This window comes from Mytilus californianus, unplaced genomic scaffold (genome assembly GCF_021869535.1).
Source record: "Mytilus californianus isolate M0D057914Y unplaced genomic scaffold, xbMytCali1.0.p SCAF_3, whole genome shotgun sequence".
Lineage (NCBI taxonomy): Eukaryota > Metazoa > Mollusca > Bivalvia > Mytilida > Mytilidae > Mytilus > Mytilus californianus.
The window spans coordinates 86,509,967-86,534,205 of NW_026262679.1; the positions used below are offsets into that span (position 1 = coordinate 86,509,967).

The window sequence follows — 24,239 nt, forward strand, 5'->3', positions numbered from 1 at the left end:
TTAACTGTACCAAATAATTGTAAATATTTGAAAAGCTGTTAATCATTGGGATTTATGATTTTAATGACTGCTATGAAAGTTCAATTCTTATTTATCATTTCAGATATAAATGAATGTAATGGTCCATTGAACAACTGTGCATTCAGGTGTGTCAATATACCTGGATCATTTGCCTGTATCTGTCCAATGGGATATTCTTTAGCTTCTGATGGTATTCATTGTCAAGGTAACTGTTCTATCTTATACTGACATGAATTTATGGTTAAGTGTAAACACCCTGTTCAAATTTTGAAAGATTTTCATTTTCTGCACAAATGAATAAATTGGTGGGGGAAAATGATAACCAGCTTTCTATATTTTGATAGTTGCTGTACCTCATTTAATGCACTGAAATCTTAGTTAACCACATGTTCAAGAATTAAATCTTGATTGATTGGTGGTGTTTAACTTCGCTTTCAGCACTCTTGGCTATATCATTGTGGCCAGTTTTTATTGGTGGAGGAAGCCAGAGTACCCAGAGAGAAACCTAATTTTATCTTGAATATTTTCATTTAATCTGCATAAAATTTCACAAAACTAGACATGAGGTAATATCAGAATAAAATTGATAGGATGATTAATTCTCAATTTTCAGTATTTTGAATATAAAATGGATTTGAATTTTTTTACATTGCCATCATACCTGCCAACAAACCTGATTTTATTGATATGATTATGGAATTTTCCCAACACACCAAAGATTTTTAAATGATCAGCCTGGGGCATCCAACAACCCAGGATTTGATGATCTGACCCATTTTCACCTGTATTATAGTTCCATGAGACTTTTGATGTCTTACATGCAAAATTCTTCATTAGGACAATTTTCAGGTTTGTCATTACAGAGTTAGATGGTACTTTAAACTAAAAAAATCAGCAATTGTTCTTATGCTTGGGTTAACTTGAATGTATATTCATATATCATCTTGACATTTGTACACACTGTTTTGTTCATTCAGTAACATGTTTTTAAGTCTACATGTGTCCAATCTCATTGATATGTGGATAGGCACAACATGCATTCCTAGTGCAGCTGATTATATTAATGCATGTAATGTAAGACTCCATATGAAAATACTTAAAATATGTGTTAAAATCTATTTATAGATGTGGATGAATGTCAGACCCAAGCTAACACATGTCGATATGCCTGTAAAAATTTAGTGGGATCATTTATGTGTATCTGTCCTGAAGGTTACAGAGAAGTAGGACCAAATCAGTGTGTTGGTTAGTGTATCTTATAGTCTACTTTGTATTAAATACTTTTGTGAATATAGCGCTTCTCTAAAGGAGCCAAGTTATACTGATTAACTTTTGTCTGTCGGTGCATCTTAACATATTTCTGTTGCATTTTCTCAGTAACTTTAAATCAGAGTTTCTTGATATTTTGTACGAAGTTTCATATTGGTAGGTTTAATAATGCCTCATTTTCAGATCTGTTTCTTATCCTCTTCCTGTTTTCCTGAATACATGTATGTTCTTCACATTTATGCGTGTTTAAAAAAAAAGTTATTATTAGCAACTTCAAATTAAAGCTTCAATATCCTTTCCAAAAGGAAAAGGACAAGCAGACAAACAATCGTTCATAAAACATTACACAGAAAACATCATTGTATATTAAGAAACATGAACCACCTAGACCCTGGGGGATTTCTGCTTTTGAAAACACTGAAAATGGCAAAAATAGTATAGAGTCCATTAGAATCGTTGTTTGGTTGCATTTTATATTAAAGAAGTAAAAAATAGTGTAATATTAAAATGATTATTGTTTTAGATATAAATGAATGTCAGACTATACAAGGTGTATGTCAGCATGGACGCTGTACTAATCTACAGGGTAGTTACAGATGCCAATGCCAGCCTGGATATAGTGTCAGCAGTGATGGAAAACATTGTGTTGGTGAGTACCAGCACTCTAAGGGATTGTTGAATGCCCTTAAGATGTGATGTTTTATGGTATACCAATGGCTGTCTGACTGTCAAAATGTCTGTCCATTTGTCTTTATGAGCAAAGCCTTTAACTTTCAATTATGATTTTTTTTTTTTTAATTTATCAACTTTTATTCTGTTATGCAGGAAAAAGTCTCTGACTTAAAGCTGAAATATTGTCAAGAAATGTATGCTAGCTGTGTCTACTGTGTACATTTAAAAGAATCAGTAAATGTACTGTAAATTCAGAAATATATGTGTGCATTTATTATTGAGAAGCCTTTACCTCTCAGCAACGTAATACATTTGCAGTTGTATAAAGAGAAATACAAATTTCTTTGAATGTAAAATTTTTAGTAACTACTCAACATGGTTGTGCTCTTGAGAAATTCTCACAGTACTATCTAATAACATGAGAAAACTAAATAGTTTGCAAATATGATATATTACTGGACTAGATACCCAGAGAAGTAGGTATTCGTGTTGGCATGAACCTTTTGAGTTGACCCTCTGTGCTGTACATAAACTTGATCCCCTTTCTTCAGATTCATTAAAACAGTTGATGTTTGTGAGTTCCAGGAACCTCCGCTACTTGTGTTCCCTAAGGTGTAGCTATTTCCATTTAACATAATCTGGTAGGTGAATATATTTGTATCATATCCTACTATAGTACAAGATATTTGGTAAATTCCTGGTTTAGGTGCCGTAAAGTACCCTGTAGATGGGTTGTAAGAACTACCCTTGTTAATCTTGACATTGGCAAATTTAAGAACTTCATATCCATTTGACGTTACATCATTAGCTAGGAATGCAAAGAAAACTGGATCTGACGGCTCTGAAAAAGAAAAAAAGAAAAGTTTATAATATTGTTGATTCATTTGTTTTCATGGGTACCAATTATTGTGGATTGAGGAAAAATTGCATTTCCATGGATATTTGATTTCATGGTTTTGCCAAAGTCTGCATACAAGCTTATAGAATATTTGTTATTTGTTGAACATTTCAATATGTGGCTTACCTTTACCCACGAAAATTGGTATCCAATGAATAAAAATGAATCCACAGTAGATATGATTTTATTCCCAGCTGTAAATCAATACAAATTAAATATACAGTTGACTCTCAGAAAATGTGAATGGGATATGATGGTAATAGTTCTTGAAAATTTGTTATACATTGTATTTTGGCTATTCAAAAAGAATTCATATTTAAAAATTCTGTCTTAGAAATCAAGGTTGATGCTAGTGATAATGGAAGATGCATTTCAGTTTTACAGTCAGTGAAAAAAATGATTGACAGAAAAGATATAAATATGCACAAAAACTTTATTGAGAAAAAGTCTAAATTGAAAACAACTTTCAAACCTATGATTGCGTTGGATAAAAACCACAATTTTTATACGTGTGCATGCAAAACAAATTTCTTTGTTTACATATTTATTAGGGATCATAGATTTATTCTTACGAGGAAGCTCCGAGCATGCTCGGAGGATGCTCAGAGCTTTTTCAGTAGTCTCTTCTCTGCAGTTTATGTGAAAATAATTATCATGATCCATTAAGATGTCAATCAAATCTACACCACTTCTATAATAAGGAAAGTTGAGCATTATAGAGGAAGCTCAATTAACACCTGTGTAAACAACTGATCTATTCAAATACATTTTGCATGACATTTTACAAATTATAGAAAAGATAAGAAATTCTTCAACAGTACTGTGTAATGCTTGGAAAGAAATCTCAAGTCTCCACAAAAAAGTGAAAGTCATTTAACAAAAAATATACAATTATTATATTTATTAATCATTTCTTTTTTTATAATAAAAAAAATTCTCAAATCTTATAATTAGATGATATGATTTAAATAGGGTTTATATTATATAATATGCTACATAAAAGTTATCAAGACACAAACAACAGTCAGGGGGCGATACTAAACAACTTATTTTTTTTAGTTACTTAATATATACTAATAGGTATTTTTTGTTTTTTTAAATTATTTGATATAAACTCAATAGTTATTTTAAATGTCAAAAGTGGACTAAATGTAGTATTTAAGAATTTTTTCATCATTTCATTAAGTAGAATTAAGTATTTATCCAACTTGAGATGAGTATAGAGAGATTACTTTCAAAATAATGAAAAAATATTACTTTTATAAATTATTTTATACATCTTTGAAAAACTAAGCATACTTACAATTATTTAAGGAACATATGTAATTGTTTTTGATAAAGATTTCAAATTATAAATAACTTCAAGTCTTAATTAAATCACAAAGTTCCATCCATTTATATTTGTTCATCACTAAGATTTTAAAGGAAAATGTTATTTTAATAGCCCCAAGAGACCAATCTATGACCAAGAAGTGTGGCATCAGAAAGGCAATTAGTGTTTCAGGAGGATTTAAATAGTTTTATACTGCATGGGGAAAATAACCAGATGTGAAAATTTGGTAAAGCTTGTAAAACCTGTATGAATGGACACCTATAGAAATAATATTAACAGAAGTTACTTATTCATGATATATAAGTAATATTTGAAACAACCTTGTTTTCAATATAACTTGTATAAGTAATTTTGAAAATTACTTGTTTAAGTAATGCCCCTAACTATTAAAACAATGATAATTTTTTTTTTTTTTATAAAATAGCAAAGTTAGTTTTTTATAAAAAAAAGTATGGCTACTCTAAGAAAAGTTGAGGAGGTAATACCACCATTGTTTTCCCTCTAGTACGTCTCACTTTAATTGTCATTTTTTTTATAATTGTGCGGATTTGGTTTTTTTTAAATAAAGAAATACTTGGCATAATTATATAAGTGAAGTTTTATCCTGACCTGTACTTGAATGAAAATCTAATATAAAATTGTTTCCCCCTATCAGTCTTTGTTTAATTGGTATTTTTCAAAAAATATGTGCAGAATTTATCTATGTTTTAAATAAAGAAATACTTGACATGAGTAAAGTTTTTTCTTGTCCTGTACTATAGTAATAAAACAACATAATTTTTCAGTGCATATAAGAAAGAAGACATCACCAGAATTAACCAACCAAATTCTATCCCCCTTTTTTTTTTCTCTGTTTACAAGCTTAAGTAGCCATGTCCCCTAAAATTGCAAAAATATTTTATATAAAAAACTTTGCTATTTTATAAAAAAAAAATACCATTGTTTAGTTAAGGGCATTATTTAAACTAGTAATTTTCAAAATTACCTATACAAGTTATATTGAAAACAAATATTACTTATATATCATGAATAAGTAACTTCTGTTAATATTATTTCTATAGGTGTCCATTCATAAAGGTTTTACAAGCTTTAACAAATTTTCACATCTGGTTATTTTCCCCATGCAGTATAAAACTATTTAAATCCTCCTGAAACACTAATTGCCTTTCTGATGCCACACTTCTTGGTCATAGATTGGTCTCTTGGGGCTATTAAAATAAAATTTTCCTTCAAAATCTTAGAGATGAACAAATATAAATGGATGGAACCTTGTGATTTAATTAAGACTTGAAGTTATTTATACATGTAATTTGAAATATTTATCAAAAACAATTACATATGTTCCTTAAATAATTGTAAGTATGCTTAGTTTTTCGAAGATGTATAAAATAATTTATAAAAGTAATATTTTTTCATTATTTTGAAAGTAATCTCTCTATACTCATCTCAAGTTGGATAAATACTTAATTTTACTTAATGAAATGATGAAAAAATTCTTAAAAACTACATTTTGTCCACTTTTGACATTTAAAATAACAATTGAGATTATATCAAATAATTTAAAAAAACAAAAAATACCTATTAATATAAGTAACTAAAAAAAATAACTCGTTTAGTATCGCCCCCTGACTGTTGTTTGTGTCTTGATAACTTTTATGTAGCATATTATATAATATAAACCCTATTTAAATCATATCATCTAATTATAAGATTTGAGAATTTTTTTTATTATAAAAAAAGAAATGATTATTTTAAAAATATAATAATTGTATATTTTTTGTTAAATGACTTTCACTTTTTGTGGAGACTTGAGATTTCTTTCCAAGCATTACACAGTACTGTTGAAGAATTTCTAATCTATTCTATAGTTTTGTAAAATTTCAGGCAAAATGTATTTGAATAGATTAGATGTTTACACAGGTGTTAATTGAGCTTCCTCTATAATGCTCTACTTTCCTTATTATAGAAGTGGTGTAGATTTGATTGACCTCTTAATGGATCATGATAATTATTTTCACATAAACTGCAGAGAAGAGCCTACTGAAAAAGCTCTGAGCATCCTCCGAGCATACTCGGAGCTTCCTCGTAAGAATAAATCTATGATCCCTTATATACTTTATAGTAAGAACAAACATGAAGTGTTTATGATATATGGCATTTTCAATATGACACACTGCATCAAACCTGAACCAATATAATCATCAGCAGAACTCTTGAGATTATATAAGTGTCTCAGATTGATTTGGGTGTGATAATGAAATAGTCATTTAGCATTCTCTGTATACAACTACATTTATACAAGGAAAGGAAACTAGAAATAAGACCAGATTAGTTTCCTTATCCAGGTCATAATTTCCCTTTCATTATAAAGGTGGTAATTAGAGGAAATGTAAGGATGTTGTCCATATACTGTAACAAGATCATTTAAATACATTATATAAACATTGTTCAAACATTGTTCATGGATTTCAGCCAAATTTCCATCATTTCATATAAAATGTCATGAGAAAATGATGGAATATACATCAATGAGCCAGCAACTCAATGAAAGTAAATAACCAAAGACATGTCTTCAACAATAAACAGAATGTATGTCAAACTCTAAAGCATCCGTAGTCTGTAAAAGTTGTGAATAAATTAGATTGAAACAATCAAAGATCTGATATTAATACTAAGTTCTCCAAATAATAAGAAAACATTAAGATATGAAATGAGACAACCACTGACTTGGTTATTGACTTGGGAAAGGTACATGAACATGTGGCTGTGTTAAACTTGAATTAGTTTATTTTATATTTCAACATTACCTCCCCTCTTCAATCTCAATTAGTGGCATTACCTAACATACAAAAAGAGCATACAATAGAAAGCAGTTCATAGAAAGGACTTAACTTTATTATATTGTATAAAAAAGTGCTCACAGCTGTAGGTTCTTAGATATAAGAAGATGTGGTATGAGTGCCAATGAGACAACTCTTTATCCAAGTCAAAATTTATAAAAGTAAACCATTATAGGTCAAAGTACGGTCTTCAACACGGAGCCTTGGCTCACACCGAACAGCAAGCTATAAAGGGCCCCAAAAATTACTAGTGTTAAACCATTCAAACGGGGAAACCAACGGTCTAATCTATATAAAAAACAAGAAACGAGAAACACTTATGAACCACATCAACAAACGACAACTACTGAACATCAGATTCCTGACTTAGGACAGGTGCAAACAATTGCAGCGGTTTTTAACCAGCTTAAGAGTGTAGGATGGCATGTAAATTCATACTTTAATGTCATAAACAGTACAAAATACATGACCTTGATCATTATTCCCCAGAATAAAATTATACCGAAAAAAAAAACAACATTTTTTTAGTATTGCTTCAAACTATAAATTAATGAATTGATTATGCAAAGAAATACCAGTAACAGTGATTGAACAACAATAACTATTATTTTATCCTTTATCAACAAGTTTATTTAGCCAAAATGAAGATTTGAAGGACATTTCCTAGACTTGTTAGCTTTATAAACAATATTTCTGAAAAATATGGATGTGAATAACACTTTTTATTAAATTCCTGCTTCCACTTTGAATCTATATTTGTTATCAAAAGTAGAAAGGTTTTTACTTATGTACAACTATCAGCATTTTTAATTTTCAGGCTTCATCACCATCAGGATAGCCACAAGGCTAATACACCCATGCTCCTTCTGTAATTTTTCAATGATTTAGAATTTCATCAAATTGATTGCTACCTCAGTCCTCATTTTATTGACCCGTCATTGAGATCAGAAGATAAAAATTGATTTTTTAAAAATATATCATGTTTTGTTTTGCCAAAATTGTATATAAATATCAATGAAAGAAGGTGGTTTACACCAATGAGACAGAAGTCCAACAACTTAAATAAAAAGACATCCAGAGGTCAACATATGGTTTACAACAATTAATTCATGATTGAACCAATAAATTCTGAAACAAACAAAAAACTTTTATAAGAATAACAAAAAACAGTACAACATATTACCATCAACACGTGATCTGTTCATAGTCAGCAATGCATGAATTACATCCTCTTCAACACAGATTGTCTTTCCTATAATAAAAGATTTAAGTTAGTACACAAATGACTAAAACATAATATAATGTACTGGATTTTATAATGTCTGAATTAAAAAAGTATAACGAGTCAACTTTCTATAATGCCAGGGTTGGACAGTTTTTCCCCAAAAAATTTACTATCTCATTGCCTGCCAGGATACTGATTATAGAAGCCATTGACACTGAGAAATTATACATCCGTCTGTCCAATCAAAATTTGCTTAAACTTTTCTCAGGAACTACAATTCAGAGCTTCTTGATATTTTATATCAATATTCATGTGAGCATGCTAAACTGTGTGAGTTCATCTTTCATCCGCTATCTGTTTAGTGAATAAATATATATTCTTACATGTAATGGACATTTATGAAATGTGCATCAATTTTTTTCTGAAGAATTACAAATCAAGGCTTTCTGAAATTTGGAATCTACTTTTATGTGACCATGCTTTACTGTGTGATGCCTTTTCACATCCTTCTTTCGTCATCTTCCTGTTAACCAAATACTTTTAAAAAGCATCAGTAGTGAGCAATAGCTCACAGTTCCACTTTGTTCTTTTACTTCTAATTAACAATGAAAATTTTCTTACCATTAGTTGTAGAAAAACTTGCAGCAGCACAAATCAGAAAAATTGTAAATATATATTGCATACTATTCATCCTGGTCCATGAATAATTGTTTGAATTAATAAGTTTTGAAATTCTTAATGTTTATGTATGAGCTACAAGCATTAACTTCCTGGACATACTGCGTTATAATTGTATTTATATTCTTTATTTCCTGTAAATGAAAATATTGAGGACAATCATTTTTTATCGACAAGATTAGGGCAGGTAGCTGCAAGTCTGAAGTAATTAAAAGTTGAATACAAATATAATCGAAAAAAAAAGAGTTTTCATTGGCAAAATGCATTTGAAAAGAAAAACGCTTTCATTGGCAAAATTAATTTGAATAGAAATGAGTTTTTATATGCAAAATGTATTTGAATAGAAAAAAAAATTTTCATATGCAAAATTTATTTGAATAGAAAAAAAAATTTTCATATGCAAAATGTATTTGAATAGAAAAAAAAATTTTCATATGCAAAATGTATTTGAATAGAAAAAAAAATTTTCATATGCAAAATGCCAGTGACTATCAATTTTTTATAGGGCAGGTGTTGAAAATGTCTGTCTGAGATCTGCATGGAACTTTTAAATGTTGTTAGAGGACCATCCATAATATTACATTAGAAGTCTGATAGACTTTTATTTTAAATTTATGTTTCTATGGGCAGTGAAATCATTATAACAATGTAACAATTTATTTAAAATTTTAATTGCTAAAAAACCATATTTAAATGTTCATTTATTCAAAGGCAGAAGATATCTCAATGACGACATATATGTGTTTTGGACAGGAAAATACATTTCAAGCCCATTAACTCATTTTTATTCCTCTTTTGGAACAGTTGATACATTAGACATGTCTTTCATGATTTTTCTCAGTAATAACTTTCTATCTCTTGTTGTTGGGTCATTTATACAGGTATTTATCTCTATCTCCGTATACCCTTTTTTCATCTAGTTTAATCTGAACTGTGATGGAATTCTTTGTTAATCATCTAATTATTTGTGTACCTGATGGATCGTATTACCCCGCCCCAATGAAGGGAAATTCCATCAGCTAACTAAATACCAGTGTAAGAAAACTTAGAAAGTACATCATTAACCATAAGCAAATCTAAAAGAAAGATGTGATTTGCAATAATATATTCACAGAGAAACCAACTATAAAATATAAAAGGCTAACATTAACTAATTTAAGAAATAAGGAATTTGATTTCAACGAAAGAAATCTCTGTATTACTGAAAAATTATTACAAACTAGTCAAAACATTTACTAAATTTTATCATCGGTACAAGGACATCATTCGTAAATATAAATCAATATGCAGACATCTTATACGTTCAGGTATTTCACATCCAATATTTTATGGTAATATTCTTTACAAAGCACAAAAATGTCGGCATTCACCTCAAAAGCTAACCAAACCTTTAAACAGACTTATTCGGAAAGGATATAGTTACGATACTGTTGTCAAGTCATTAAGGATTGCATATTTTGGTATTAATATTGATTCACTCATAGGGTCTTTGCATCGGAAATAAACACATTTATTCTAAAACCAGTAGTTGGCATGATACGGGTTCTTCTCATATATTTTATGATGGTATGAAATCAAACCTGGAACGGGAGGGATTGTACTTGATTTTCATATGATGAAGACATAATCTTTCAATCAGTTTAATTGAGGTCTGGAGCTGGCATGTCAGTAACTGCTACTAGTCCTTTGTTCATTTATGTATCATTGTCATTTTGCTTAGTTTCTTTTGTTACCTATTCTGACATCGGACTCGGACTTCTTTTAAACTGAGTTTTACTGTGCGTATTGCTATGTGTTTCTTTTTTATACATTGGCTAGAGGTATAGGGGAGGGTTGAGATCTCACAAAACATGTTTAACCCCGCCACATTTTTGCGCCTGTCCCAAGTCAGGAGCCTCTGGCCTTTGTTAGTCTTGTATGTTTTTTAATTTTAGTTCATTTATATGTTTTGGAGTTTAGTATGATGTCCATTTTCACTGAACTAGTACACAATTTTATTTAGGGGCCAGCTGAGGACCACCTCCATGTGCGGGATTTTCTCGCTGCGTTGAAGACCCATTGGTGGCCTTCGGCTGTTGTCTGCTCTTTGGTCGGGTTGTTGTCTCTTTGAAATATTCCCCATTTCCATTCTCAATTTTAAATATGGGACAATCCCTGACGATACCTATATGCAAAACCCATTCAAATTTTTTTTTAAATGTAGTTGAAACACTAGATTAGTTGAAGGATGGATTTAAAAAATTAGATAAATATAGCCTATCAGTTTTATTTTTTTACCAGAATTTTTTAACCTTCTCAGACTCTTAGATGGAGCATTTTTATTCAACAACTCATTGAAATAAGGGTTGATATGAATTGCATAAAGATGACTAATGTTGGAATATATGTGGATGTTGGGTTACCATTTCAATTTAGATTAAACAAATCCAGACCCAAGAGATTAAAAATAATAAAAGTAATCTAACAGACAACAACAGGAAGAAAAACAATGAACCCAAAAATCAGTGTTATTATTGGAATGGTTAATTTATCATTTCCCTTATTTGTTAGCATTTTTGTTTGCTAGATTTTTCAGAATTTTTGTCATATTTATTTTATTTATTGGAAGCAGTCAGTTTAAGATTACCTGGTCCAAAGTTTGAGCCGTGTCCATCATATGACATCCATTTTTGTTCCTTTGTTGACTTTTCACCTTTTTAGCTCAACTGACCCTATTGAGTTATTGTTATCACTCTGTGTCTTTTGTCATTGTAAAACTTTTAAAAAATCTAATTTTAAACTGCTAAATCGATTATTATCATACTGTTCCTTAGGGCATCTAGTCAGTAAATTTATCCATGGATTTGGCCCATCAGCAAACATGAACACTGTTGCTGAAATTATAATTGTTATTATTGTCCATTATACCTTTTATTTTTCAGATTCAAGAAATGGTTACTGTTACCTACAACTAACAGGAGGAAGATGTCGGCCTGAATCTTCCACTGTATCCTTGTCTAAAACAGATTGTTGTTGTTCCTTAGCTGATGCCTGGGGACCAGCATGCGAAAGATGTCCTTCAAGAAATTCAAGTAATATTATATATGATCAAACAAATTTGATTGAAACCAATTTTGTTGGAATAATCTTTTGAATGTCATTTATTACAGGTTGCCAGAGATGCCAGAGACAATTTTTGATTGTGATTAGGTGATATTTAAATGGCCCTAAAAATGACCAGAAACATATATAATAAACAGTTTATTGGATTTTCTGCATGTATGTATGGTAAAATATGAGCCGCTAAATACATTGAGAAACTCACCAAAAGTGGTTATTATTGTGACTCACAGCTGATATTTTACGATATTGAAATGCAGAACATCTGATAATCTATATAAACCATTGCATTTATGACTGAAATATATGCCTAAATTGTGTTTTGTTTTTGGTTTTTGGGCAGAATTTGATGTTGATGGTATAACTATATCAAGCTAAATTAAGTAGGCATGTAATTCAAGCTCCTAGATACCTCTTCTATTGTCAGTTGATGACCATACATTCAAGTTCATCTAAACAAATCCATTAAAACATTTCAGAAAGAGTCCTGGCATTTTTAGCAGACTTACTGAGATTTCACATATCATTTTTAGCTCACCTGGCACCAAAGGGCCAAGTGAGCTTTTCTCATCACTTGGCATCCAGTGTCCATCATCCGTCGGTGTCGGTGAACTTTTACAAAAATCTTCTCTGATGAAACTACAAGCCTCAATCATCTTTGGGGTGTCAAGTTTAAAAAATTTGTCCCAAGACCCTACCTGACCCAACCAACATTACCCACATGGCTAAAAATAGAATATAGGGGTAAAATGTATTATACTTCATGTCAAAATGCTAGATTTTGATTGGTTAATACAAGGGAGATAATTTACTTTAAAAATTTCTTATACTTCATGTCAAAATGCCAGATTTTGATTGGTTAATACATGTACAAGGGAGACAATTTACTCTATCCTATGCTGAATTTTCTATTACCCTTCACGGAGACGCTTGATCAGGTGTGCACTTTATTAAATAGGGATGGTTGTTATGTACAAGACGTCATAGTTTATTACTTTGAATTTGAAATTTGATAGACAGTAATAACAGAACATTCAGTATAATAAATTAAATAACACATATCTGAGAGGGTGATAGAGCAGATTGTTACCCCTCGAAAAGACATTGTCAACCTTGGCTTTGCCTCAGTTGACAATGTTTTCTCGGGGTAACAATCTGCTCTATCACCCTCTCAGCTATGTGTTATTATATACTATCCCATGGCAAAATACTCTATGACATTATAGTTTATTACTTTGAATTTGAAATTTAATAGAAAGTAATAACAGAGCATTCAGCATAATAAATCAAATAACACAGAAGGTTTGGTTGACAATGTTTTCTCGAGGTAACAATCTGCTCTATCACCCTCTCAGCTGTGTGTTATTTATATAATGTGTGTCTATTATCTTGAAAACCATTAAAGTTAGAGAAAATCTGAATCAGGCAAAAATGTTCAGAATAATGATATCGTGTCAATGTTTATTGACACTAAAACTGTCAGACGACTTCTCATAGGAGTAAATGCCCTTAAACTACCATTTTCCAATTTTTTTTGCAATTTTGCCAATTATCTTGAAAAGAATTAAAGATGGATAGAAACTTTTAAAAAGCTTGACAGTTTTAATCTGTGGGAACCTTTCAGATCTGTCAGACAACTTTTTACTGTGTGCAGATATTTAGAATTTTTCAATGTATTGAATATAAACATACTTTTGTGACATTTTTCCCAGGAGCTACTGAATTTAGGAGTTTTTTCTATTGATATTTTGTTTCTGTATTGTAGGAGAATTTAAGAGGTTATGTCCTCATGGTCCTGGGAAAGATACAAGAGGCGGAGGTTAGTGTTAATGCTCTTGCTGGCAGAAATATTGTCTCTCATAACAATATAATTGCTGTAGATAAACAATTTAACAGATATTTTATTCTTGTTTAGAAATTTCATTAGGAAAACATCTTACATTATTGTAGTAATTAAACCATTTTTATACGACAGCAAAAAATTTGTGTTCGTATAATGCTATCATGTCTTCGTCGTCGTCCGAAGACATTTGGTTTCTGGACAATAACTTAAGTTTAAGTGAATGGATCTCAACCACAAGGTTCAATAGCACAAAAGGAATGTTGGGAATGATTTTGGGGGTTATGGTCCCAACTGTTTAGGAATTAGGGGTCAAAAAGGGGCCAAAAAAGGCATTTTTCTAGTTTCCGGACAATAACTTGTGTATAAGTGTATAGATTTCTATGAAATTGTACTAAAAGGTTCCATACCACAAAGGGAAGGTTTGAATTGACTTTGGGGGTTATGACTCAAACCGTTTAAGAATTAGGGGCAATAAAGAGGGGGGAAAAGGTTTTTCTGGTTAATGGACAATTACTTATGTATTAGTCTATGGATCTCTATGAAATTGAAACGCAAGGTTCCATACCACAAAGGGAAGGTTGGATTTGACTTTGGGGGTTATGGCTCAAACCGTTGGGTCAAAAAGGGGGGAGGAACAAGGTTTTTCTGGTTTCCGGACAAATACTTAAGTATTAATCAATGGATCTCTATGAAATTGTACCACAAGGTTCCATACCACACACAGAAGGTTGGAGTCGATTTTGTGGGTTGTGGCTTGAATCGTTAAGAAACTAGAGGCAGAATAGGGGCCAACAAGACTTTTCATAACTTGCTAAGCTGGTTCTAACATAAATTATTTCTTATCTATATAAAGAAACAGCAGATACTGAAATGGCAGGAGATACACACCAAACAGGGTGTGTAAATTATTATATTTAGTTTGTAAACAGATTTAGTAAGTATTGTGCAACAGCAAAGTATTGCACAACAGCAAGAAATCTTCAATTGAAAATAAATACAAATCTTTTAACCAATTTCAATGAGGGTTAATTTAAAGTCTTGAATTGTTTGAGGTTTTTACCATGTATTACTATATTGGATCTTTGGACATTTTTAAATGGGTCTACATTGAGGTCCAAAGGGTCCAGAATGAGACTTTGTTTGATTTCATCAAAAACTGAATTCTGGTGGTTCTATGATATGCTGAATCTAACTGTGCATTCAGATTTTTTACGACTGCCAAAAAATTTTGCGGTCGTATATTGGTATGACGTTGGCGTCGTTGTTGTCGTCGTCGTCATTGTCGAAGACACATTGGTTTTCGCACAATATTTTTAGTTTAAGTGAATGGATCTCTATGAAATTTTACCATAAGGTTCAATACCACAAAAGGAAGGTTAGGATTGATTTTGGGGGTTATGGTACCAACAGTTAAGGAATTAGTGGCCAAAAAGGGGCCAAAAATAAGCATTTTTGTAACTTCCAGACAATGATTTGTGTGTTAGTGTATGGATCTCTCTGACATTGTACCACAAGGTTCCATATCACAAAGGGAATGCTGGGATTGATTTTGGGGGTAATTGCCTCAAAATTTTAGGAATTAGGGGCAAAAAAAGGGGCAAAAAACAAGCATTTTTCTAGTTTCATGACAATAACTTGTGTGTAAGTGTATGGATCTTTCTGAAATTGTACTACAAGGTTCCATATCACAAAGGGAAAGCTGGAATTGAGTTTGGGGGTAATTGCCCAAAACGTTTAGGAATAAGGGGCCAAAAATAAGCATTTTTGTAACTTCCAGACAATAACTTGTGTGTTAGTGTATGGATCTCTCTGACATTGTACCACAAGGTTCCATATCACAAAGGGAATGCTGGGATTGATTTTGGGGGTAATTGCTACAAAATTTTGGGAATTACGGGCCAAAAAGGGGCAAAAAACAAGCATTTTTCTAGTTTCAGGACAATAACTTGTGTTTAAGTGTATGGATCTTTATGAAATTGTACTACAAGGTTCCATAACACAAAGGGAAAACTGGGTTTGAGTTTGGGGGTAATTGCCCTAAACGTTTAGGAATTTGGGGCCAAAAAGGGGCCAAAAAACAAGCATTTTTACAGTTTCCAGACAATAACTTGCGTTCAAGTGTATGGATCTCTCTGAAATTGTACTGCAAGGTACCATACCACAAAGGGAAGGCTGGGATTGAGTTTGGGGGTGATGAATCATAAGGGGGTTCAAAAAATTAGGGGGGAGGATTTTTTTTTCCTTTTTTTTTTCTTTAAAATTTTCCATTTTAAGTTGGTTATTTTTGATTTATATATAAAAGCAAATAATAATGATATGGTTTGATTTCATCAAAAATTGAAATATTGGGGTTCTTTGATATGCTGAATCTAACCGTGTATTTAGATTCTTAATTTTTGGTCCCGTTTTCAAATTGGTCTACATTAAGGTCCAAAGGGTCCAAAATTAAACTTAGTTTGATTTTAACAAAAATTGAATTCTTGGGGTTCTTTGATATGCTGAATCTAACCGTGTATGTATTTAGATTTTGGATATTGGACCATAATAGGTAAATTAAAAAATTTTAAGTTCTTAGACCACATTCATTCTGTGTCAGAAACCTATGCTGTGTCAAATATTTAATCACAATCCAAATTCAGAGCTGTATCAAGCTTGAATGTTGTGTCCATACTTGCCCCAACTGTTCAGGGTTCGACCTCTGCGGTCATATCAAGCTGTGCCCAGCAGAGCATTTTATTAATTTTGGGCCCTGTTTTCAAATTAGTCCATATTAAGGTCCAAAGGGTCCAAAATTAAACTTTGTATGAATTCATGGCATTATGTTTTCTGGTCTGTGCATCTGTCCATTTGTCTGTCCGTCCGTCTGTCCCGCTTCAGGTTAAAGTTTTTGGTCACGGTAGTTTTTGATGAAGTTGAAGTCCAATCAACTTGAAACTTAGTACACATGTTCCCTATGATATGATCTTTCTAATTTTAATGCCAAATTAGTGTTTTGACCCCAATTGTATGATCCACTGAACATAGAAAATGATAGTGCGAGTGGGGCATCTGTGTACTATGGACACATTCTTGTTTTTTACGTGCTGAATCTACCCATGGAATTAGATTTTGGATATTGGACCATCAAGTAGATTAAATGTCCCATTTCAAATTTTTAAGTTATCTGACCGCATTTGTTCTGTGTCAGAAATCTATAATGTGTCAAATATTTAATCACTAACCAAATTCAGAGCTGTATCAAGCTTGAATATTGTGTTCAGAGTTCGACCTCTGCGGTCGTATCCAGCTGCTCCAGGCGGAGCACATTTTTTTGTCTTAAAAAATGGTTTAATTACTACAACCAGTTATTTTTATTCTTTTTTTGATAAAGAGATGTAGCAAAATAATAGTAAGATATGAATTATTGAAAAGCTGCTGCAGATGATATAATTTAACTCTTACTAGTTATTATTCAAACAACTGATAATTTTTTTATGCACTGATGTAGATTTTTAGTAAATTGTAGGTCTACTTTTAACCCCAAAAATACGTGAAATTTACTTGTACAGTCTATATTTATATTTGATGTTTACTATTTTGAAGATTTGAATGAATGTTTGTTGTTTCCAAATGTGTGTCTCCATGGAAAGTGTGTGAACCAAGTTGGTTCTTACAGATGTATGTGTGACAAAGGATACAAAACAGATATCACAGGAACTAAGTGTATAGGTATGCTATTTACATTTCACTTAGCAATTAATGCATGTACATTGGGTAATACAGTACATGCCAAAAAGTAGTGTTGTTATGCCCAATGAATAAAAAATATGCTGAAGGTATAATGTCTTTAACCCACCAATCATTTTATGTGATAGTTTAAAATAGGTACATTCTAAGGTTAAAGTTTTCACTCAGATTAACTTAAAACCTACTACACATGTTCATTATGATGTTATTTTTTTTTATACACCCGTCAAAAGATTGGAAGTATTATGGTATACCAATGTTTGTTTGTCCGTCCCTTATAGATTTAACACAACATTAGAATTAACAAAAGAAAGCTGCCTTTTGATTTTTTGAATTTTTGGCTTTTTCATTCCCGAGTTACAGAACTTTGACCATTAGATTTAAGGCAATTTTTTACAAGTCGTGCAATTGGAAATTTCCGATTTTATTCTTGCAACAATTTCAATAGCACAGTAAGGGTGTATCATGCACTCTAGGTGCAGCTGTCTATTAAATTATATGTAATTAGAATTACACTTTTGACCTTTAAACACAGTTCATAGATCATAGAAATGTGATAGTGGGAGAGGTCATAGTGTTCTATGGTCACATATTGATCCTTTTAGAACAGGAGAAAAAGGCAGATAAACTCTATAAATTTTTCATCTAAGATAATTCATTGATTTCAGATGTAAATGAATGTGAAGATCGCCAGAAGCCTTGTGAATTTGTATGTCAGAATATCCCAGGCAGTTACAAGTGTGCATGTCCTCGTGGTTATGTGCTGAATATGGATGGAAAATCTTGTAGAGGTAAGTTTACAATAAAGATTGTTACACTGAAAACCAAACCTTTTTGTTTAAACAATTGTGTTATAATAAATTTGACTTACTTTGGCATAGTCTGGCAATTTTAATGGTTATATTTCAGATGGAAGATGTAATGCATACCTGCCAACTTTTGAAAATATTTATGGGGATTTTATTGTGTGACAACATTTTTAGGGGTTGCATTTTTTTTCTCTTGAAATAGTGTCATATCTCTTCCTTTTACTTATGGTGTAATGATGAGGAGCTAAAAACCCTTTTTTCTTCTTTTAATTTGCATGATTCTTGTACTTATTTTATTATGTTACTTTGCAGATTTGGATGAATGTACAACAATGCAGCATAATTGTCAACATGAATGCGTCAATACAGTTGGAAGTTTCCAGTGTGGATGCATGACAGGATTTAGACGTGGTCCAGGACAACAGTGTATTGGTATGTGCAACAGTAATACTACACAGTTTCTTTCTTATGCCCCTGTCACCAGGCAAAAGAGGTATTAAGGTTAACCCTTGTCCGTCTGTCCATCTAGAAATTGGTTCTTTAACTTAAGTTTACCATATGTTGTGAATCTTATACACAATGCTTATTATCACCAAACACAGATCAATTTAGAATCATGATGACATCACTTTCACTGTTCTTGAGTTATGTCCCTTTATTAATTGAAAAATTGGTGAATTTGCTGTTTCTGCACTCTAATTGTACTTTGCCTCATTCTAATGTTCTGAAACTTATACACAATGCTTATTTATGCCACCAAACTCAGATCCAGTTCCAATGTGGGTGACTGCACATTCAAGTATGTTCTTGTTTATGCCCTTCTATTAAGTTTCAAAGAAATCAAAACATTAGTGAATTAGTGCATTGAATCTTACATATTTACAAGCGGGGGCATCTGTGTCCATGGATCTGTGTCCCATGGACACATTTTCTTTTACGTTTTATGTAAACATGAGATGTTTAGCAGTTTGTTTGATCATATGTGGAGATAAGGTTATTGATCAATTGCAACATTTGTTTAAATGCATTTCTGTTCATATGTAAAAAGATGCATTAATTTTTCAACAATTTCTATGTAAATTTTCGTCTGTTACAGATATAAATGAATGTAACGAAAATCCTAGATTGTGTGGACCAGGGGGAACATGTCATAATACTAGAGGAAGTTACAGATGTACATGTCCTGATGGATACAAAGTGGATATAACAGGAGAAAGATGTGTTGGTAAGTTAAGGGGATGCAAAGTTGATATCACAGGTGAAAGATGTGTTAATAAGTTAAGGTGATACAAAGTTGATATTACAGGTGAAAAAAAGTGTTGATAAGTTAAAGAGATACTAAGTGGATATGATGGGAGAAAATGTGTTGGTAAGTTAAGGGGATATGAAGTGGACATAACCAGTGAAAAATGTGTTGATAAGTAATTAGTATAAGCAGGTAATTCCATCAGAAAAGTCCAACAATACCAGGATTTTTATATGACATTTTTGTGGGGATTGATGAAAGGAAGCTCCCTTTTGATTTTATAAATTTTCTGGTTTGTTGCTCCAGAGTTACGGCACTTTTACTGTCATATTTTAGTACATTTTTCACATATTGTACCACAACATGTGTTTGCTTGGATTGATTTAGTAGAAAGTTTACATAATTGTTGGAATTGGTGAACATAATAACATTTTTTTTTATTTAAATATGGTATCCTCATGCATGTTTTTCTTCTGAGCAAATTTATTTTGCCTTCGAAATATCCCATTTTATTCTTGTAACAGTTTTTATATGCACAATAAGGGTGAATCATGCGCTCTTGGCGCAGCTGTTTATTTTATTTTTTACAGTTTAGCAAAGGGAAAAAAGTGTGGATGAATGGTGAAAGTGGTTAGAACTGTCAATAAGATAAAAAGCAAAGTTAAAGACCATATACGTTCAATATTTCTACTAACAGATTGAACATTAAAAGTGTTTTTTTTTTTCAGATGTAGATGAATGTGCAGATGGAAGATGTAAAGAGGGCTGTCAGAACCTTGTTGGCTCATGGAAGTGTTCATGTCCTCCGGGGTACATACAGACTTATGCTTGGGGACAATGTGAAGGTTTGTGTGCTTTCAAATTTCAGTTCAAGCAGCCTTTAATCTGCAATTTTTTTATATTGGTTGTGGAAACATCTATTTTCAAGAGTTTTTCACTCTGACATTTGAAAGTTGCATAGGTGAAATATAGTAATTTCATTGTTTGGCTTTTGACCATCCATCCATTCCTCAATTGTAGGCACCACAGATGTTTTAAAGTTTTGCAAGTTTGTCCCTTGATATTATACAATTATTGACTTTTGATGAGGTTGATATATCTTGTATTGTTATATTGTTCTATTATTAATTTCCTACCATATTTGTATCAAAATTGTCAGTGCATTATATTTTTCCATTTTTTCCATCATTTAATTTTGTTAGAATTTTATAGATGTCTCTGTTAAGAACAACATATTAGTTGTTATTTCAATGATTTTTTGTGTATATCTTATGTATTTGAAGATAATTTGGTAAAATAACCGATCATAAATATGTACTTTTTAAAAACTTTTAACAATATTATGAAATTCATTAGATGACGTCACACAATGTATATCGGTTTTTAGGTATTCTAAAAATATCCATATTTATCACTTTTCTATCCACTGTTTTCAATCTGTTAAATATAGTTTAACATGTGACTATTCCTGAACCAATCAAATTAGTCAAAATATACAAATTAATAATATTTTACAATATGAATATGCAGACAACCAGATGATATTTACTATGCAGTTGTATCAGTTGCATTAACAGTTGGCATTTTGATTTCAATATTTTGCATTATACTATCACAATTGCATACAGGCAAGAGATTATCTCTGTGTCAACAGTTTATTTTTTTGTAAACATTGTATATTGTATATTACAGACACAGATGAATGTACTGATGGTTCTATCTGTGGAGTATCACAGTGTATTAATATGCCTGGTAGTTACAGTTGTCAGTGTAATACAGGAATGGACTTTGACCCTAATTCATTGTCCTGTATCAGTAAGTTTATTACAGGGATTCACTTTGATCCTAATTCATTGTCCTGTATCAGTAAGTTTAATACAGGGATGGACTTTGATCCCAATTCATTGTCTTTTATCAGTAAGTTTAATACAGGGATGGACTTTGATCCCAATTCATTGTCCTGTATCAGTAAGTTTAATACAGGGATGGACTTTGATCCCAATTCATTGTCTTTTATCAGTAAGTTTAATACAGGGATGGACTTTGATCCCAATTCATTGTCCTGTATCAGTAAGTTTAATACAGGGATGGACTTTGATCCCAATTCATTGTCTTTTATCAGTAAGTTTAATACAGGGATGGACTTTGATCCCAATTCATTGTCCTGTATCAGTAAGTTTAATACAGGGATGGACTTTGATCCTAATTCATTGTCCTGTATCAGTAAGTATAATACAGGGATTGACTTTGATCCTAATTCATTGTCCTGTATCAGTAAGTTTAATACAGGGATGGACTTTGATCCCAATTCATTGTCCTGTATCAGTAAGTTTAATACAGAGATGGACTTTGATCCCAATTCATTGTCCTGTATCAGTAAGTTTAATACAGGGATGGACTTTGATCCCAATTCATTGTCCTGTATCAGCAAGTTTAATACAGGGATGGACTTTGATCCCAATTCATTGTCCTGTATCAGTAAGTTTAATACAGGGATCGATGTTGATCCTAATGCATCAAATATCCAATATCTGTAAGTAATATATTATAATAACTGTCAGTGAAATGCAGTGATGGGTTAAGGAAACATCATGTCATCCCCAAAAAGTTTGATAATAACTTGTAACTCTCTCAACACCACATAGTTTTCTTGAACAAATTAATGAATATCTTTCAATTTCAACATTTTTGTATAATAACTCTTAACCATGCTGAATTGTTTTCAGAGAATATTTAAATTTCGTTTGTTTGCATAAATATGCAAATAAGTTATACCTTGCTGCTGATGCTTATTGTTGAATTTAAAGCTGAAATAGGTGACCACACTGGGCATGGTGAATGGGCTTTATGCTACATCAGTTAATTTTGACAATTTTTCATCCTATGTCTTGACCTGCATGACCTAGAGATGCTGAAAGGTGCAGCTTACTGCATTGTGCATAATCGAACACATGAATCTTAAAAGTGCTTAGGTCTGAGAGAAACTGGTCTAAACATGGCCATTTCAATCAATAAGACTTCCACAATTTTTCCAGATTTTTGGCTTTATTTGTACCTGCAACGAGAAGTAGCCATTACAGAAGCATATTATAATTATAAACATGGTCAGTAGTTTTATTTCCATAGGTTTACACTGATTTTTTTTTAAGTTCCAGACTTCTTTGCTGCTGGACCAGACACAGAAGGGAACCCCAACCCTCTAGATTTTCTATTTTTCTCCAATTTCAATTTTTCAAAGATTGAATTTTGGATCAAATAACACCTTATACCTGATGAGCACAACAATAGATAGCCTTAGGCTAAGGAAACATGTATGAATTTTTAAATCAAAATAAAAAAGCTAATTTCTAAAAGTAGTGAGAGCTAAAGGAGCCAAATAGGAACTTGTGGAAGAGGCTGTAATATTATGAACCCACATGGTAAGGTATAATAGAGATTGCAAACATGTATCTTAAAAATTCTATTATGTCAGCCCTTGTTTTATATTATATCTTTTTCACCTACTCATATACACATGTATATTATTTTGTGAATTTCAGCTTTAAATGCTTGTGGTACTGATCCATGTCTCTTTGGATGTGCTCCTACAGTTTCTTCCTTTACGTGCGGATGTCCTAGTGGATATCATAGCTTAGGGCAAGGGTAGGTATAGTAAGAATTTTTAGATTACATCCTTGTTTTTATGCCCAGCTTCTGAAGTAGTGGGGCATTATGTTTTTGTTCTGTGTGCATGTGTGGTTTTACAATTCATTGAAATTGGAAATGTGAGTTTGAAATCAGTACATTTTCACTTTAGGTTAAGCAAGTTTACCATGAGTTTGTTGTCACATTTAATTAATACTTAGTAATTATATTCATTATCATATGTACTTTTTAAATTATATGCCAAATTACAGCTTTAACCCTGATTTCGCAACTCACTGAACATGGAAATGTGATAGTAGGAGGGGAGCATGGTGTCGTGTGGACACATATTCTTGTTTATTTCCACATCTTTGAATAAAATATATTCCATTGCAAAGGACAATATAAATGATGAACTTGAACCATTTCTATAAAACCTGTAGGTAAATATAAGGCACTAAGAAATTTTAATTATTTAAAATATCTGAGTGAGATGTAACTTTTGATATTAAAAAAAAAGTATTTTCATTTTTATCAATACTTATTTTGATGCTCCATTTATGAATATCATCAAAGGAAAAATGGATTATCAAATCCTTGCTGTACTTTCTCTGGAAAACTTGATCCACCACCCTTTTCCATTATTTCCTGTTAACATTATTTTATATTCAATATTCGGTCCTTCTGACAGTCAATCAGTTCACCATTGACAACACTCATACATGTAAATATTTTAGTAAGGACCAATAATCATTTTGTATGATTACACATTTTTTAGGCATTGTGTACTGGCTGTAGAACCAACGTTACAACCTGGTCAGAACATACCTCATGTAGCAGCCCCAACAGGTGGACCAGGTGTCCCCCCAGGAGAAGGCTGTTATCAATGTGATATAGAGAATAAAGATTTACCTCTATCAAAAAGAGCAAAAAGAAGTATACAGGTAATTGCTATA

General features: G+C 31.7%; 2 protein-coding genes across 2 annotated transcripts in view; one reads left to right on the top strand and one right to left on the bottom strand.

The window, feature by feature from the left end:
- The window catches only part of LOC127735298 (fibrillin-2-like), a 116,741-nt gene that overhangs the window by 87,358 nt on the left and 5,144 nt on the right, over nt 1–24,239 (top strand). The window contains exons 53-65 of the mRNA XM_052245425.1: nt 104–226; nt 1,147–1,266; nt 1,814–1,939; nt 11,858–12,007; nt 13,801–13,854; nt 17,461–17,586; nt 18,273–18,395; nt 18,726–18,845; nt 19,510–19,638; nt 20,388–20,504; nt 21,352–21,474; nt 23,199–23,301; nt 24,062–24,227. Coding sequence (XP_052101385.1) covers nt 104–226; nt 1,147–1,266; nt 1,814–1,939; nt 11,858–12,007; nt 13,801–13,854; nt 17,461–17,586; nt 18,273–18,395; nt 18,726–18,845; nt 19,510–19,638; nt 20,388–20,504; nt 21,352–21,474; nt 23,199–23,301; nt 24,062–24,227 — 1,580 coding nt within the window. The remainder of the gene's footprint in view (nt 1–103; nt 227–1,146; nt 1,267–1,813; nt 1,940–11,857; nt 12,008–13,800; nt 13,855–17,460; nt 17,587–18,272; nt 18,396–18,725; nt 18,846–19,509; nt 19,639–20,387; nt 20,505–21,351; nt 21,475–23,198; nt 23,302–24,061; nt 24,228–24,239) is intronic.
- On the bottom strand, nt 2,207–9,036 carry LOC127735300 (complement C1q-like protein 4). The gene is made up of 3 exons (XM_052245429.1): nt 8,880–9,036; nt 8,217–8,285; nt 2,207–2,803 (listed from the first exon to the last, which is right to left on the bottom strand). Exons 1-3 carry the CDS (start codon nt 8,947–8,949, stop codon nt 2,415–2,417), a joined length of 528 nt encoding a protein of 175 aa, XP_052101389.1. The 5' UTR covers nt 8,950–9,036; the 3' UTR covers nt 2,207–2,414.